General features: G+C 43.7%; 1 protein-coding gene across 10 annotated transcripts in view; it reads right to left on the reverse strand.

The window, feature by feature from the left end:
- The window catches only part of cntn1a (contactin 1a), an 80,500-nt gene that overhangs the window by 21,428 nt on the left and 42,090 nt on the right, over positions 1 to 16,982 (reverse strand). For 7 of the 10 annotated variants that reach the window (XM_061822830.1, XM_061822829.1, XM_061822838.1 and 4 more), the window contains 8 exons: positions 15,203 to 15,344; positions 11,890 to 11,928; positions 5,755 to 5,877; positions 5,182 to 5,308; positions 3,208 to 3,386; positions 1,820 to 1,915; positions 1,129 to 1,335; positions 950 to 1,049 (listed from right to left, as the gene is read on the reverse strand). In XM_061822830.1, coding sequence (XP_061678814.1) covers positions 950 to 1,049; positions 1,129 to 1,335; positions 1,820 to 1,915; positions 3,208 to 3,386; positions 5,182 to 5,308; positions 5,755 to 5,877; positions 11,890 to 11,928; positions 15,203 to 15,344 — 1,013 coding nt within the window. Of the gene's footprint in view, positions 1 to 949; positions 1,050 to 1,128; positions 1,336 to 1,819; positions 1,916 to 3,207; positions 3,387 to 5,181; positions 5,309 to 5,754; positions 5,878 to 11,889; positions 11,929 to 12,095; positions 12,214 to 15,202; positions 15,345 to 16,982 lie in introns of those variants that run through there. The other 3 variants (XM_061822833.1, XM_061822831.1, XM_061822839.1) reach the window with 2 other exon arrangements.

Consider the following 16,982-nt stretch of genomic DNA (forward strand, 5'->3'; position numbering starts at 1 on the left):
GAAAAGTCTCACCCAGTACATTTGTAAAGGAAATACCATTTGGTACATACATACGCCGTCGCCGCGTAAAAGTCGCAAGTGCCCACATTGAAACCGACATTGAAACATGAAATATTTACTTAGAAAGACACTACACCGAGAGTTTAACGCTAGTGCTGTTCCTTTAACGCGAATGCTAACGCTAGCGCCGCCTCGCTAACGCTAGTGTCGCCGCGCTAACAAGGCTGGTTAAAAAAAAAAAAACATACTGCTAAAAAAATCACTGAGACACGGCAGTAACATAATAGCGCAGCGCTAACAGGTCCGGACCGGTAAAAGTCACTTCCTCGGCACATATATTCCACCGGTCTCACTCTTACCTTTTCCGCTCGAGTGCCCCCTTTAGGCCGTTAGAAAAAAAATGCACAAATGAGCCCCATCACCGCATAAGCCGCAGGGTTGAAAGCGTGTGAAAAAAGTTGCAGTTTATTACGGTAATTCGATAATAATGATAATCGAAACCACAGGTGGCAAGCTCCAGGCCCTGGGTCCAGATCTGACCCGCTGCATGATTTTACGTGGCCCGTAGAGGCAAATTATGTGTATCAACTTCCATGATTTTTATTTTGTTGAAATCTGGCCCAAAATTTCAAGTTGTCATATCATGAATGATAACATTGAGCTATTACAAGCATTTTTGTGTTACCAAATAACAATTGTTGGAAAAACCTATTCCCCTTGATTTCTGATTCCAAAACTAGTTCATAAATTTGACGCGTAAATATGATGAGGCGGTTAAAGATTTTTATCCTTTTCCTTTGGGGGAAACCGCAAGTACAATGTGGCCGGCGACAAAAATGAGTTCGACACCCCTGATCTAAACAGTTTGTGTCTTTAATTAATATCTGATGTCACTTGATGGAATTTACGGCCACATTTGGGTGCGTTTCTGAACTGCTCTCCAACTTACTTCCCCAAAGCAAAGCATTCCAACGTGATGTTGTGCCCCGCCAGAGTGGTGGTGTCAGGGAACTTCACGTTGAGGTCAGCCGGGTACTTCCTGATGGCACCTTGGAGGCGGGCAAAGCAGAACTCGAGTTCATCAGCGCAAATGAGGAGAAAATGGTCGGATGGAAATGAGATACTGACGTTCGGTGAGGGGCACGAGCGGAATGTAGTTGGAGAAAACGCTCTTGGAGATGGAGGCGCTGGACGCGATGCACGAGTAGTTGCCGCTGTCCGAGGCCTCCACTTTGGAGATGTAAAGGTTGCCCGTTATCTGCGAGATGAAGCGCCTTTTGTCCGGCGGGATGAAGGTGGGGAACTCATTGAGGATCCACCGGAACGACAGGTCAGCTGCACTCATACACAAAACACCCGCCCGTCAATCACCCGCCGCCGCCGCTACGAAAATAGCTCGAGGCGCTCGACCCGATGTTGCCTCAATGCGTGCCATCTGAATGGATGCAAATTGAGAGAAAAATGGCACATTTATGTGACGCTGAGAAGGATTTATGATTCATATATTGACCTTTCAGATTAAAATCGTATAATTCTACTCGCCTGCGGTGGGATAATAGAGAGATAGATGCTGTCTGGTGGATAAGAGTTTGCGTAAATATGAAAGCACGGGGATGAGACTAAATGTATTAATTCAGTCTCAAATACCGAGCGGCATTAAATCAAATCAACTTCGTGATAAATTATGCAGGACACATGAACGGAATAAACCTTGAACTGAAGATGCTCCACAAAGTGTGGAAATACATAAAAACTTGTTGTTGTTGTTGTTTACTATATCAATCATTAAACATTTCGAGAACGTCTTCATCCTGCTCACCCGGATGATGTGGAGGGGGAGCGCAGAGAAGCACGGCCCCCTGCCCTTCTTTCACGTATACCGACTCCCTTTCCTCGGATGAGAAAAGGTCCAAGTCTGAAGAATAAGACATTAAAAACAAAGACCATCAATTGCTAACAAGAAATTATTCTTTCACAATTTTACAACTCACAGAAAAATGTACATCTGTGGTGTGATGTGTAAAAAGTAGCGCAAAGAAAGTAACCTTAGATTACCTTATTATACCTGTATTCGTTCTAAGAACATTCAAAAAATCTTCTTCTTTTCCTTTCAGCTTGTCCCGTTAGGGGTCGCCACAGCGTGTCATCCTTTTCCATCTAAGCCTATCTCGTGCATCCTCCTCTCTAATCATAGCCAGATTAAAACATTAAAAAATGAATTTACAAAATACTAAATTTCCTTGACTTCTACCCAAGGACCTGATGTCCACCCAGGTTGCTCTAAGGCCAAACCAGGAGTCCGAGGACCAGTTGTCTCATGATCCAAATAAATTGACAGCTGTAGTGGAGATTGTGGAACCAAAATATTGCAACGTCAAGAGCTAAAGGTACAAATAGGTGAAGTTAAACTAGCCTGCATTTATGTTTGGAGACTAATTTTATTCAAGTGGAGACTCAGTCAGCGAGAGAAAGGAGCGCCGCAGTCAAGTGGAGACTATGGAGTATATAACAGCTCTATTGCTCTGAGATATCGCCTAACCAAAGCTGACATCAGCACGTGTGATTAACTGCGTACCAAAGTTTTATCTGAGTGGAGATTTTGGGCACCAAGAAAAAAGGCCGCGGCAGCAAAGCAGAGACTGTGGAGCTCAGAAATAAAAAAATAAATTGGCAATAAAGAAAAGAGAATTGCTATTAAACACCTGGAAGGTCCGAAACCTTGGTGTTCTGATTGATTCCGACGTGACTTTCAACAATCATATCAAATCAATCACAAAAACCGCCTTCTACCATCTGAAGAACAAATCTCGAGTGAAGTCCTGTATGTGTCAAGCAGACCAGGAAAAGCTCATCCATGCTTAGATCTCAAGTAGACTTGACTACTGTAATGAAAACTCTTGTTTTTTTCTCATACTTTTTAGAATATATCCACTTTTTGATCATATTACTTGCATTGTATGCGTCTTTTTTTTTTAAATATTTGTCATTTTTATGTTATTTTTATCCCATTTTAAATGTTTTATCTCTTTGTTTTCAAATGCCTTTAATCATCTGAAGCAGATTGAGTTACCTCGTGTATGAAATGCGCAATACAAATAAATTTGCTTTGCTTTGTTTTGCTTTGCTAAGAATGCAGCGTCCATGACGAAGGGTCAATAAAAGGCGAATCCAACATGAGTACGAGTGTTATTTTTGAGTCCAACTCACATCCGAACTGGACCGAGGCCTCTCGACTGACGACCGTGCCGTGCGTGTTGCCGGCCAAGCAGGAATACCTCCCCTCGTGTTTGTTTTTGACGGGCTCGCTGATGACCAGGTTGCCCTCCGACAATGCGTAGTGTTTGCGGTCGGCGCTAAGGTCGATTTCTGCACCGTCCAGGATCCATCTGCGGGGAAAAAGGAGCACAACATGTGAGAAGGGGGGGGGGGGGGAGAGAAGGAGAAGCAGCAGTAAAAACAGGCTCGTGTGTACTTGAACTAAATGCCAGCTTTTAACTCTTATATCATCATTCTAACCATCAAGCATATCAAACTCAAATAAATTGCACGTTTGTATGACGACAACACCAGTGGAATGACTTGACGAGGAACATTATTTACATAAATTTGCATCTAAATTGGCTGAGCTCATCATAAGACAGATTCTGGTTCGCTGCGCGGTGCAATGAAGTGTCAGCTGTTGCAACATCGTCTTGTTTATTTGCTTTTTTTTTTGTAACCGCTTGTATTGACAGTTGAATCATAGATACTGGGAGGACATATGACAATGGGAATTTGCATATTGTTGAGGTCCAATGAAAAGTAAACACGCATCAAACATTGGCTTTTTTTTTTTTATTTTTAAATGACATTTGGCATCAATAAAGGGTGACGGATGAACAGAACCCGGATGTCATCAACGTAGTTAACATATGCAGTGGTCTCCATCAATTTTCTCACTGCCCACAATCTCCACTTTGCGGCAATGGTCACTTTTCTACTTCTCCACCGTCTCCACTTTGGATTCCGCCGACAGTTTTCTCCCTGCCCGCTTTCTTCGCTTAGTTTCACCCGTCCATTCTCCCTCATCCTTTAGTCTCATTAGTCTAGTTTTCTTGAGGCGGCACGGTGATTCAACTGGAAAGCGTTGGCCTCACAGTTCTGAGGTCCCGGGTTCAATGCCGGACCGGCCTGTGTGGAGTTTGCGTGTTCTCTCCGTGCCTGCGTGGCTTTTCTCCGGGCACTCCGGTTTCCTCCCACATCACAAAAACATGCAACAGTAATTGGACACTCTAAATTGTACATAGGTGTTGGTCTCTATGTGCCCTGCGATTGGCTGGCAACCAGCTCAGGGTGTACCCCGCATCCTTCCTGTTGACAGCTGGGATAGGCTCCACCACTCCCGCGACCCTTGTGAGGATAATCCATCCATCCATTTTCTTAGCCGCCTATCCTCACGAGGGTCACGGGGGTGCTGGAGCCAATCCCAGCTGTCAAAGGGCAGGAGGCGGGGTACACCCTGAACTGGTTGCCAGCCAATCGCAGGGCACATGGAGACAAACGACCAATCACACCTAGGGGCAATTTAGACTGACACACATTATTTCTGGTCCATAACTTTCATCCATCCATCCATTTTCTTTGCCGCTTATTCTCACAAAGGTCGCAGGGAGTGCTGGAGCCTATCCCAGCTGTCAATGGGCGGCAGGAGGCGGGGTGCTCCCTGAACTGGTTGCCAGCCAATCGCAGGGCACATAGAGACAATTTAGAGTGTCCAATTGATGTTGCAGGTTTTTGGGATGTGGGAGGAAACCGGAGTGCCCGGAGGAAACAGAACATGCAAACTCCACACAGGTAAGGCCGGGTTCGAAACCCTGTCCTCAGAACTGTGAGGCAAACACTTTACCGTGCCGACCCTTGTGAGGATAAGCGGCGAAGAAAATGGATGGATCGATGACTGCCTGCACTGCTATTATTTTTTTTCTGTACAGTTTTATAATCATATAGCTATACATAGTGTGATTTTTAATGACAACATACATTGCACATGGTTGCAAGAGCTATTAAAAAGGTGTCAAGGTTAAAATAAACATCGTGTTGACCTTGACATTTGGACTCAATAGAAACACGGAGTCAAGGGAGGTGCTGGGATTAAAAAAAAAAATGAAAAAATGATGGTGTGTACGAGGAAACATATGTTACTTGTATGTGGCAGGTGGACTCGCTCGGGCCCGGCAGATCATGGTGATTTTGTCCTCGGGCGACTCCTCGGGGTAGATGGTGTCCACCGGCTGCTCCTCAAAGATCGGCCCGTAACCTGCGGCTTCATCTGCAGGTGGAGGTGGACAAAGGTAAACAACAACGGCAACAACCAGGTGGACGGACGTACGGGCATCAACAAAGTCAGGGTGAGTCCCGGTGACAGTTCTGGGGCACTTCCATCATCATGTGACAGCTGGGTAGGCAGAGAGAGTTGGGGGAGGGGGTGGGGGGTGGGATGCACTTATTGTTACCATTTCCTTTAAAAATTGGAACTGAAATCCCAGACCATAGAGCAGAAATATAGGCAGACATCTGCTTTATTTTCGAGTTCAATATCGTTAATCATTTGTGTAGTCAAATCCACAAGGTGAATTTGGGGGGGCCAACTGAGTCACATTCAGGTTTTTAAATGCGCTACAGTTCCATGGGGGATTTTCTAAACATCAGGAAATACATTTGGCTTCGTCCTACAATTAAGATGCAGTTAATCTCACCGGTTGGACCCTTACTTACCGCTTGGTTCGAATTGAAAACGCCGGAAAAACGAGGCACCCGCAGGGCTGACGGGAGCCAAATTAAGAGAGAAAATCTGTTCTGGGAACGAGGGAGGATTGTCGGAGGTTTTCTTTAATGGAACTGAAATCATAAACATACACACACCCGAGTGAAGACCCTGCTTTGGATCAATTATTTATACAGCAGATAGAAGAAGGGAAGAGTGCTCGATTTGAGCACAGCAATGACTCCTGGTGGCGGTCCAATTGCGTTACTGTAATGTGGGCGATGACAGATGGCGGGGGAGGGTGGGTTGTCAAAAGCAGGCCACGGAAAGCCTGGAGACCCCGCGGTCTCTCGCAGGCTCTCGTGAACTTGTGTCTGACTTTCCTCTGTGTCCTCTCTACAACCCACACAGCTGCCTTATTTGCATATTTCGAGCCGTCTCCAACACGGGTTCTGAAATTGGAAAGACATTCGCTGCCTCGGCCTCGTCAGTCACGTTGAGCCGCATCACGCTACGTGGCGTCACGTAGCTTTGTGCGGCGTGACGCTACGTTTTATTCCGTTGCGTCGCGGTAAATGGCGTCATGCAGCGTACAATAGATGACAGATGGCGTTTGTGGCGTTATGTGGCCTTTCGTGGCGTTACGTGCCAGAATGTTGTGTCAGGTTGTGTGGCGTGAGGCAGTCATCGATACGTGACATTATATAGCATTGGTGGTGTCACGTTACGTGGTATTATGTCATGTGGCATTTGGGCTTTCATGTTGTCACATTATGTTACGTGCCGTTATGCTACGTATTGTTACATACCTTTGTGTTATGTTACATTACTTTATGTGACATTGTGTTAAGTAACGTTCTGTTCTGTTCCATTTGGCTACACAGAGTTACGTACCATTCTAGTAACATACATGGCATTACGTAGCATTCTGCTAAGTAACTTTATTATAGCATTGCATGGCGTTACATTGAGTTGTTATATTATGTTGTGTTATGTGGTGTTACGCTCCATGTCGTTCGGTAACATTGTTGATTTCTTTGTGTTGTGTTAGTCTGTGCTATTTCTGCTTTCTGAAGTCACATCCATCCATTTTCTTGCCGCTTATCCTCATGACGGTTGCGGGGAGTGCTGGAGCTGAACTGGTTGCCAGCCAATCGCAGGGCACATAGAGACAAGCAGCCACACTCACAATCACACCTAGTGGCAATTTAAAGTGTTCAATTAATGTTGCATGTTTTTGAGATGTGGGAGGAAACCGGAGTGCCCGGAGAGAACGTGCAAACTACACACAGGGAGGGCCGGAATTGAGCCCGGGTCCTCAGAACCGTGAGGCCAACGCTTTACCGACTGCTCCACCGTGCCGCCCCGATGTCACATGTAAGATGATATTACATTGCATTATGTTTTGTGCTGAGTTACTGACTGGCTGGCGGCCAGTTCAGGCTGCACCCCGACTCTCGCCGGAATCAGCTGAGATATGCGCCAGGACACTTTTGTGGATAAGCAGTTCAGAAAAGGGATGGACGGATGCGATGTTGCATTTTGTTGTATTACAGTGAGTTTGATTTGTTTTGATCCGCCACATGCTGAAAAATGGCGATGAAAACAACGGGTGATTTATGTTACTTTGGTTAAGATTAAAGTCCTTTATGATTTCTCCAAATGGAGAGAAGATGAAAAGTCTCTTCAATTGCTTATTATGGCTTCAAACTGGAAAATGAAAATGAAAAATAGGAGGCAGCTGCAGAAAAAGGACTCTTTCATGAATAATTTCCCGTTAACCACCATCATCCCGAAACGGACAAAATGTTTCAATTATATCATTGTACAGTATGACTGTCTAACTATTACATGCTACTACAATGCATTAAACATCTCTCTGTTTCATCTTCTGGCCACACTTGACTGTGAATGGCTTAAGTCTACGTACGAAACAAGTGAGCGCTTATTCACTCTCAGTGAAAAGAGTGCTTCTTCCCTCCTACTCACACTGTCGAAAATCAATAATCGATGGACCCTTACTCAGTAAAAACTTGTCATTTCAGTGCAAAATCGGGACTTGACCACAATCCATTCCAGAAGGAAGTTCGAGAAGTGATTTGTTCGAAATTCGAATCGATAGTTCCCATTGCAATTAATGGAAAAACAAATAATGCGTTCCGAGCTGAAAAAAATTTGCTTTTTAAAGCATTTTTTTTAGCTTTTCCTTATAATAAACTGCATAGTAGAAATACATGTATAGTTTAAATACATTATATCATCAAATAATTTAAGAAGTATTTGTATTTGTATTTTTTGCTGATGGAACTGAGCATTATTAAAGTTCGCAAGAAAAAACTATCAACTATCAAATCTCTTGGGTGGGTTGACTCTCCCGCTGGAAGTTCTTTTCTTTTCCAAAAGAACTTATCTGGTGTCACTTCTTCGGAGCCATGATTCGGGGTTAATAGTCCTCATTAGGAAGAAAAACGGTCAGTAAATGTAGCTACCGGGACACGTCTTCATACAGAGGCTGCGTTATACACAATAAGAAAGCGTCGTGGGCGCTCCAGCCGTTTTTTTTTCAGGGGCGTTCGAGTTCTGGATTTTCGTTCGAAATCAGAAGCAAAAAAAATCTCGAGATTTTTGTTCGAAATACGATTTGTTTGAGAACGGGGACGTTCGAGAACCGAGTATTCACTGTATATCAATCACTGCGTGTACATTTCATCCAAATGGTCAACTCTGTCAATATGTGAAATGATAATACATTTTTCTCGGGTGGAGCCAAAAGCAGGAATCATCTCTGGAGCGGAGAAATAAATAAATCATACACTGAGTGAAATAAATGTGCTCCACAAATGGAATTATTCCAGTGAGACTCAAGCGGCTGCCATTTCTCAGAAGTAGCTGATCTGATTACAGTGTTTTCTTCTCTTTCTCCACAAATCCAAATCTTTAAAACCACATAAAGACATCTCGCTCGATTTGTTTGTGACACCAAAGGCAAAACAAAAGGTTTGACCCCCTTTGCGACTCATTGAAGCACCGAATTCTGAACGAAAACAACAACAACAACAGTGCCAAAGAAAAAAGTGGTAACAGTGAAGATGTTCTAGTAGATTTTAGTCCAGCTCATTGAATTTAAGCATATTTCGCCACTCAAGAAGACGAGAACACATACTGTAGCTGGACAGCTTTTTAAAGTCGCGCGTGGGCGTTGTGTGAGAGAAAAGGAAGCGAAGTAGCAGCGATACTGTATAGACGTTACCGAGATAAAGATCTGGCCCCATGGGGAAAGCAGACGAAACTCTGCTGTGCATCTCAGCGGGAAGACCACCTACACGACGTTCCAGCCTCGTATGCTGACTGCATCATGGACTATAAATACTGCAAATCACACAACATGCGGCGTTCCGCACACAATCACTTTCTGACAAAAAGACAACGGGGGATATGCTTTGTCCCATAATTGAACTTGCTCGCAGGATCACAACATGTTCCTGAGTAACGAAACATCAGGCACCCCCCCCCCTCCACGCGCCTTCTCTATCCCCCACCCACCCCCCGCAGTACGACTCACGCTGACAGTCTGATTACAATTTACTTTTCTATCAAGAAAAAAAAAATTGCAAAGAGAAAAAACACCAGGACACACCATCGCGAAAAAGAAATTATTTGCATCTTTTTGTGGTTACATTATGTACCATAATTTCCGGCCTACAGTGCGCACCCAGTACATTTGTAAAGGAAATACCATTTGGTACATACATAAGCCGAACCTGTGTAAAAGCCGCAAGTGCCCACATTGAAACGTGAGATATTTACAAAGACGGAACGCAGAAAGCATTCTCAAAGTTTTAGCAATATAGCGACAACACAGTAGCACAAACAGGGCTGGTAAAAAAAAAACTAAGCAAAAACAAAAAAAACATACCGGTAAAAAAAGATTAAAAAAAAAAAAAAACAGCCACGGCAGCTACACAGTAGCAACGCGGTAGCAAAGCACTAAGAGGGCCGGTTAAAAAAAACAAACCTAAATCACTGAGACGTGGCAGGAACACAGCAGCAACCGCCAGCGTGGTGCTAAGGCTAGCGCAGCCTAACGCTAGCGCGGCGCTAACAGGGCCGGTTAAAAAAAAGCGTACTAGTAAAAGTCACTTCCTCGGCACATATATTCCACTGGTCTCACTCTTACCTTTTCCACTCAAGTCTCCAGAAAAAAAATGCACAAATTAGCCGCATCACCCCATAAGCTGAAAGCGTGTGAAAAAAAATTACGGTTTATAGGCCGGAAATTACGGTAATCATGTGATGAGCGAATTTAAGTAGCGTGACAAAATGTTGCAATACATTACAGATACATTACCATAACATTACACTTTGTTACGAGACGACATTACGTGACACGAAGTTTCGCAAAGTTTTAAATGAATATGAGATTACATTGTTATGACTATAACAGTGATGACAAATAGAACATGTATTAATGTGAGGTTACGCTGTTTTATGCTGTTTGGTATAATGTCATGTTGTAATACATGGTGTTGCCTTTTACGTGACAATACGATATTACTATTATGTTTGTAATAGGTAGGCTAAAGGTGGCATTACATTCTCATGAATATACTGTATAAAAATATTTTATACATAAAATATGCAGGTAAATTTAAATCTGTTATTAGATGGTATGTTACTTGACACTGCGTCGTTGATTTAGTTTCACCAATGTGAGTTTATATTTTGTTAAATTGCTTTACATGACGTGATATTCCCGTACATAAGATTTTATTACATTTCACAGTTACTGTGTTACAAGATACAATTTTCTGCTACCAAGTTGATACTATGATACTACGTTGCGGGATATTGTTTCAAAGTATGAGACGAATTACCGTAATTTCATTTTTCACACGCTTTCAATCCTGCGGTTTATGCGGTGATGCGGCTAATTTGTGCATTTTTTTTTCTAACGGCCGCAAGGGGGCACTTGAGCGGAAAAGGTAAGAGTGAGACCGGTGGAATATATGTGCCGAGGAAGTGACTTTTACCGGCCATGTTAGTCCTGTGCTAGCGTTAGCACTGTGCTAGCGTGTTGCTGCTGTGTTACCAGCGTGTGTCAGTGATTTTTACCGGTAAGTTTTTTTTTTTTTATTTAACTGGCCCTGTCAGCGCTGCATTAGCGTTAGTGCTGCCCTAGCGTTAGCGCCACGCTTGTGTTAGCGACGCGCTAGCGTTAAATTCTTTCTGTGTACCTTTGTAAATATCTCGTGTTTCAATGTAGGCACTTGCAGCTTTTACACAGCTGCGGCTTATGTATGTACCAAATGGTATTTCCTTTACAAATGTACTGGGTGTGGCATATAACCAGGTCTGCTCTGTAGGCCGGGATTTACGGTACATTGCAGTACATCTTGCTGTAGCGCTACGGTATGCTACAATGTATTTTCGCATTACAACTTTCACATATATGAATAGGAACATATGGACATGCAGTGAGGGTACAAGGGATGGCGCAGCCCAAGCAGTTGGCGATTCGGTTCAGCGCCCAAGGATGCTGGCACCACTCCAGCAACCAGTCTACTGTAAATGTAAATAGAATTCGGTCCGGACTGGGTCACACTTTGGTGTTCAGTCAAGTCATGACATGCAGTACGTAGCTATTGTCGCGTTTCTCTGCTCGTGCAATTCATCCAATCTACGGCGAACATGATCATCAGAAAAACAATAATAGGCGCAATACGTCATTACGTCACATTTCAACTTTATGTGATTTTTAACGGATAAATGCACTAAGTAGTGTTTTTTCCCCGCTTAGGACTAGAACCAAGAGTCAAGAAAATCAATCATAAAATGCTTTATAGTTGAAACTAAGTTTCATGCAAAGTGTGACTGGACTCGACATGTGACAAGCAAACAAAAAGACTCGATGATACATGATAATGAGTAAAATAGATGTCGTGGCGTTGACCTTAAATTTACAATATGTGTCCTTCTTTGAAGGTCAGCGCATAATCAAGCCGTCAGCGCAGCAACTCATCTCCAGTTTTGAATTGAATCCAACTGTTGATATATTTTCAACTGAATTTGATGATAGGAATTATAGATTGGAAAAGTCTATTCTTGCCGTCATTTTAAGTCCAGTGATGTTTTATTCGATGACTTACCTCCAAAAAAGTCAGGTTGCTCCTCATGCGCAGATGTATCTGTAGCGTGTGAGGAAAATAAAACAGAGTTAGCGTATTCAAACATGTATTGTCGCATCGTGTTTTGGTTTTAACAAAAAGTTCAAGTTCCAATTAATCAAATCTTGATTTAAGTACAGTTTTCATGAAAGTCATGAATATGGACTACAATTTATGAGGACACTAACATGCAACCTAAAAAGGTCCAATTGTCAATGATTTTCCGTGTTTATGACAAAATAGGATTAGCAAAAATAAAACATGGACGTTACGCTGTCTTGCTATTGAAACCATCTTTGAATTTTTATACATTATGTTGTGGAATTTTGTTGCGTAACATTTTGTTTTAGTGTGATGTTATGCAACAATGTTATGCAACGTTGTCTTATATGTCATTCTGTTATGTTGCGTTGCTTTATGATGCGTTATGTTATGTTGCGGGCGGCACGGTGGCGCAGCTGTAGAGTGTTGCCCTTACAATTCATAGGACCGGGGTTCAAATCCGGGCCCTGTTGATGTGGAATGTTCTCCTCATGCCTGCGTGGGTTTTTTCCGGGCACTCCAGTTACATCCCACATCCCAAAAACGTGCATTAATTAGAGACTCTAAATTGTCCCTAGGTGTCACGACCTATCGGAACGGAGGGTTGAACCAAATGCAGGACTCGGGAGACGCAGAGGTGATTGGGGAAAAACGTTTATTCATCCAATGTCGGGGATCGGGCAGGCAGTCAGGTATAGCAGCGGTAATCAGGACGTCGGACGTAGAGAGCAGATCAACGGGCAGGCAGGAGTCGGTACACGTCAGATCGATCAAGGAAGGCAGAAGTGTCAAAGGAGTCAGGCTTACGGGGTCGGTCGGAGAACAGGCGGTACACACAGGAATACGATCAGAGATACGGGGGTGCTGGAACGGGGCATGAACCTCAACGATCTGGCGGAGGACCAGTCGTCATCGGGTCCTATAAGTACCGGGCGTAATTATCCGAAACAAGGTGCAGGTGTGTGCCGACTAATGGGCTGGCCACGCCCAGCCTGGGCAGGATGCCAGGAGCATGACACTAGGTGTGATTGTGGGTGCGACTGTTGTCTGTCTCCATGTGCCCTGCGATCGGCTGGTAACCGGTTCAGAGTGTACCCTGCCTCCTGCCCAATGATGGCTGGGAGTCTCTGGCACTCCCGCGACCTTTGTGAGGATAAGCGGCTCAGACAAAAGCTTGATGGATGTTATGTTGAATTATGTTGAGGTCTTTTATGAACAATACATTGCATTACAGTTAAGTTGCTCTACGTTACGTTTCAGTCCAGTACCTTGTGTTACGTTACGTTGCTTTACATAGTGTGACTCTGTAACATTGCCTTATGAAATAATGACGTTATTTTACATAATGTTCATGCACACATCGTTCAAGTTTGTGTAAGACTGCCTTGTGTTCCATTTTTGTATGTAAAGAGAATAGTATGGACACTGGCCTCGTGATCAAATCAGTTAACGGGATCTGATTTCAAGATGGAGACTAAATGAAACTCGATTGACAGATTGTTCAATCAAATCACTCACATAGACGTCAAGCGGATCAATTAAAGGTGTTAATGCAATCAATCCCACAAATGACAAACATCACCGTGCGGATTAGCATCACACGGGGCACCCGCGGCGGCACAGAACTGGGTGCCCGTTCCGACTTTTGTTTTTGTCGTCACGGCGGCCATCAGCCTTCATCCTTCACCCCCAAAGGAATGTCAGGCCAATGTTCTCGAGTCGCACTAACAGCGCCGTCGGCTGCTGCCTTTTTTGATGCATCGGCGCTTTAGACGCGGCGCACTTTACTTTTTATGTGCATAGAAGACAAGAGGTCTTTATGGGGGCTTGGGGGGCGGGGGGCTTCACGGCTCTATATTAAGTGGCGCTGTACTGGAAGAAAAATCTCAATGATTTATTCAAGTGAACTGTGATTTGAATCCGGCGACTTGTTAAAATTCCTCTCTTGTTGTTGTTTATCTGAAATCAATAGGGCAGCGGCAAGTAATAGCTCAAGGTCCACTAAGGAGCGTGTATTTTTTGTTTTTTTTTCCTCCCAGACGTGGCATTTCCCCCCCAGTTATTGTTTTACGTACACTTGGCTTTGTTTGCCGCATGGTTGATTGCGCTGCAGTTTTGCAACATTTCAGGGACGGAAGCTTTGGCGTTATGAGGACTGCAGATTTGAGATAGTTTGGGTTACCTCACGTGTAATCGATTAATGTGATAAACATTGAAAGATAGGAGTCACTGATGGCGTAGTGGTACACACGGCTGCCTTAGGTGCGGGCGGCGTGGGATCAATTCCCGTTCAGTGATGGTGTCGATATCTGCCTTGCGACTGACTGGCGACCAGTTCAGGGCGTAGTCCGCCTTTCGCCCGAAGCTAGCCGGGATAGGCTCCAGCTTTCCTGCAACCCTTGTGAGGATAAGCGGCGACTTTTTTCACACACTTTCAACCCTGTGGTTTATGCGGCGATGCGGCTAATTTGTGCATTTTTTTTTCTAATGGCCGCAAGGGGGCACTCGAGCAGAAAAGTTAAGAATGAGACCAGTGGAATATAAGTGCCGAGGAAGCGACTTTTACCGGTCTGACCCTGTTAGCGCTGTGTTACTGGTGTGTCTCTGTGATATTTACCGGTAAGTTTTATTTTCACCGGTCCTGTTAGCGTTAGCGTAGTGTTAGCTAACGCTAGTGCTGCACTAGCGTTAAACTCTTTCTGTGTACCGTCTTTCTTTGAAAATATCTTGTGTTTCAATGTGGGTTTCAATGTGGGCACTTGTGACTTTTACACAGCTGTGGTGTATATACGTACCAAATGGTATTTCCTTTACAAATGTACTCGGTGAGGCTTGTAACCAGGTGCGCTCTGTAGGCCGGCAATTACAGTACCTCGCAGTGAAGGTACTATTAACGGTTGCGTTTTGTGCTTATAGTCCAAAAGAAGAAGCAGATGGTGCCCATTTGATTGAAGTATCAAATTAAAGACACATATGAGCGAGTTTGGTGAAAAATGTACAAAAATAAAAAAAAGGAAATGGGAACATTGCGTTAATTGAAAGTCTGGTGGAAAAAAATGTTGCAAAAACAGACTAAAGCTTCTTATTCCATTTTATGATATTATTATTACATTTTCCTGAACGGATTCACGCCATTTCCATGCATTTCAATGGCAAATGGCGATTTGAGAAAGGAGGAGTTTGAATTAGAGGAATGCAACTCATGAATCAAGGTACCGATGTAGCTGAGACGGAATTTCTGCGTGCCACTGACCTGCGGGGGAGCCAAAGAGCAACAGCAGGAGGCAGAGGAGCAGGCTGAGGTTCGGCATGATGTCCACGTGACAACCGCCTGATGGGAGGGGCTTCAGCTCGACGCTCAGCGGATGGAACATTAGCGGGACCGCCTGGTTCTCCTTCATACAACACAACAAGACAGTTTCTCTGTCAGGATATGTCAAGACTATATTGACCCTTATAAATAATTTCACTTCAAGTTAAAAAAAAATGCCCCCATCATTGTAAATATCAACAAAAACAAGAACAATAGAAAAAAACCATGAAAAACTGCAATAAACACGAAAGTTAAAAAAAAAAACTAGTATACAACTACCACTATTTGAATAGTACCACTACTACCGCACTTACTACTACTATTGATGTTGTTGATGATGATGATAATAATAATATTAAATAAAGGCTTTCTTTTGTCATGTACTTTTTAAATCAAAACAAAATATAGTGTACTGCAGAAGGAAAACATCCATTAAAAATACTTTCTTTTCCACAAAATCAGGAGTTTATCAAAAACACGACATTGAACATATACTATATTAAATATTATTGTAAGCCACTGTCATATTATACATTAAAACTGCAATCAATAACAGTGCACTTAAATAATGATTGACTTCAACTGTATTGCACATACAGCCAAAAAAAAAAAACCAAACACCTGAATAAATGTTTAATAACAAAGAGTTGTAAAACACACTGAAGTTAAAAGTTTAAGACGGGTGAACTGTATTTGGGTATACTGTGCCACTGGTGGTACACGTACAACACTTTGAATTGAAGATCACAACCCAAAATGACGATGCAGTGTCTTCTGTGATCTTGGCTTTCCGAAAGCATGACGGCTCACAAACGTCCGACGCGGCACATCAACGTCACCCTTCCCTCCGTGCTCAGTCACTGGCATCTTCACGGGAACTTGCCTTCCTGTCAGCCTCCGAGGCTCAAAGCGACTGACTGACTCGTGGACCCTCGCCAAAACAAACCACCAGTGCCGGTTCACTTGCGTAGACTTGTCGCCCCCCCCCGCCCGCGAGGCGTTAATGTCACACATATCAGCGGCAGACGACGGGGACCTCGACCGCGAGGACGCCGTCGCACGCCCGCTGACGCGATATGAAAGGAGACAGCCTTTCTGAGCGCCGACTCCGCAAACACCCGCAGAGACAATGGGGAGGATAATTAGGATTTCATAATTTGTGAATTAATGACTTGTAAATTAATCTCTTTACCATATGATGTCTCCGCCACAATGATTTTAATACCAGAAATTATACAAGGCATGCTGTGTCTAATTATGCCTCAATCCCTTTCTACTGGCTTGGTGCAGCGGTTGGTGTCCAAATCAGTATAGCTGGAGAAAGGCTGCAGGTCCATCCGTCCATCCATCCATCCATCCCTTTTCTTAGCTGCTTATCCTCATCCTTAAAATGCAGAGGGGCATAATGCATCAATGCCATGCTTCTAACATGTACACAATCATGCACTCATGTTACATTAACAACTTTGTTAAGTTACAGTTATGCGCCAACTTTGACAAAGTATGGAGGAGAAAGTGTCGTTTTCAAACATGGTGAGTAAAACGTTCATCCATCCATCTTCTTAGCCGCTTATCCTCACAAGGGTCGCGGGAGTGCTGGAGCCTATCCTAGCTGTCAACGGGCAGGAGGCGTTGTACATCCTGAACTGGTTGCCAGCCAATTGCAGGCCACATAGAGACAAACAGTCGCACTCACAAGCGCACCTAGGGGCAATTTAGA

This window comes from Syngnathoides biaculeatus, chromosome 6 (genome assembly GCF_019802595.1).
Source record: "Syngnathoides biaculeatus isolate LvHL_M chromosome 6, ASM1980259v1, whole genome shotgun sequence".
NCBI lineage: Eukaryota > Metazoa > Chordata > Actinopteri > Syngnathiformes > Syngnathidae > Syngnathoides > Syngnathoides biaculeatus.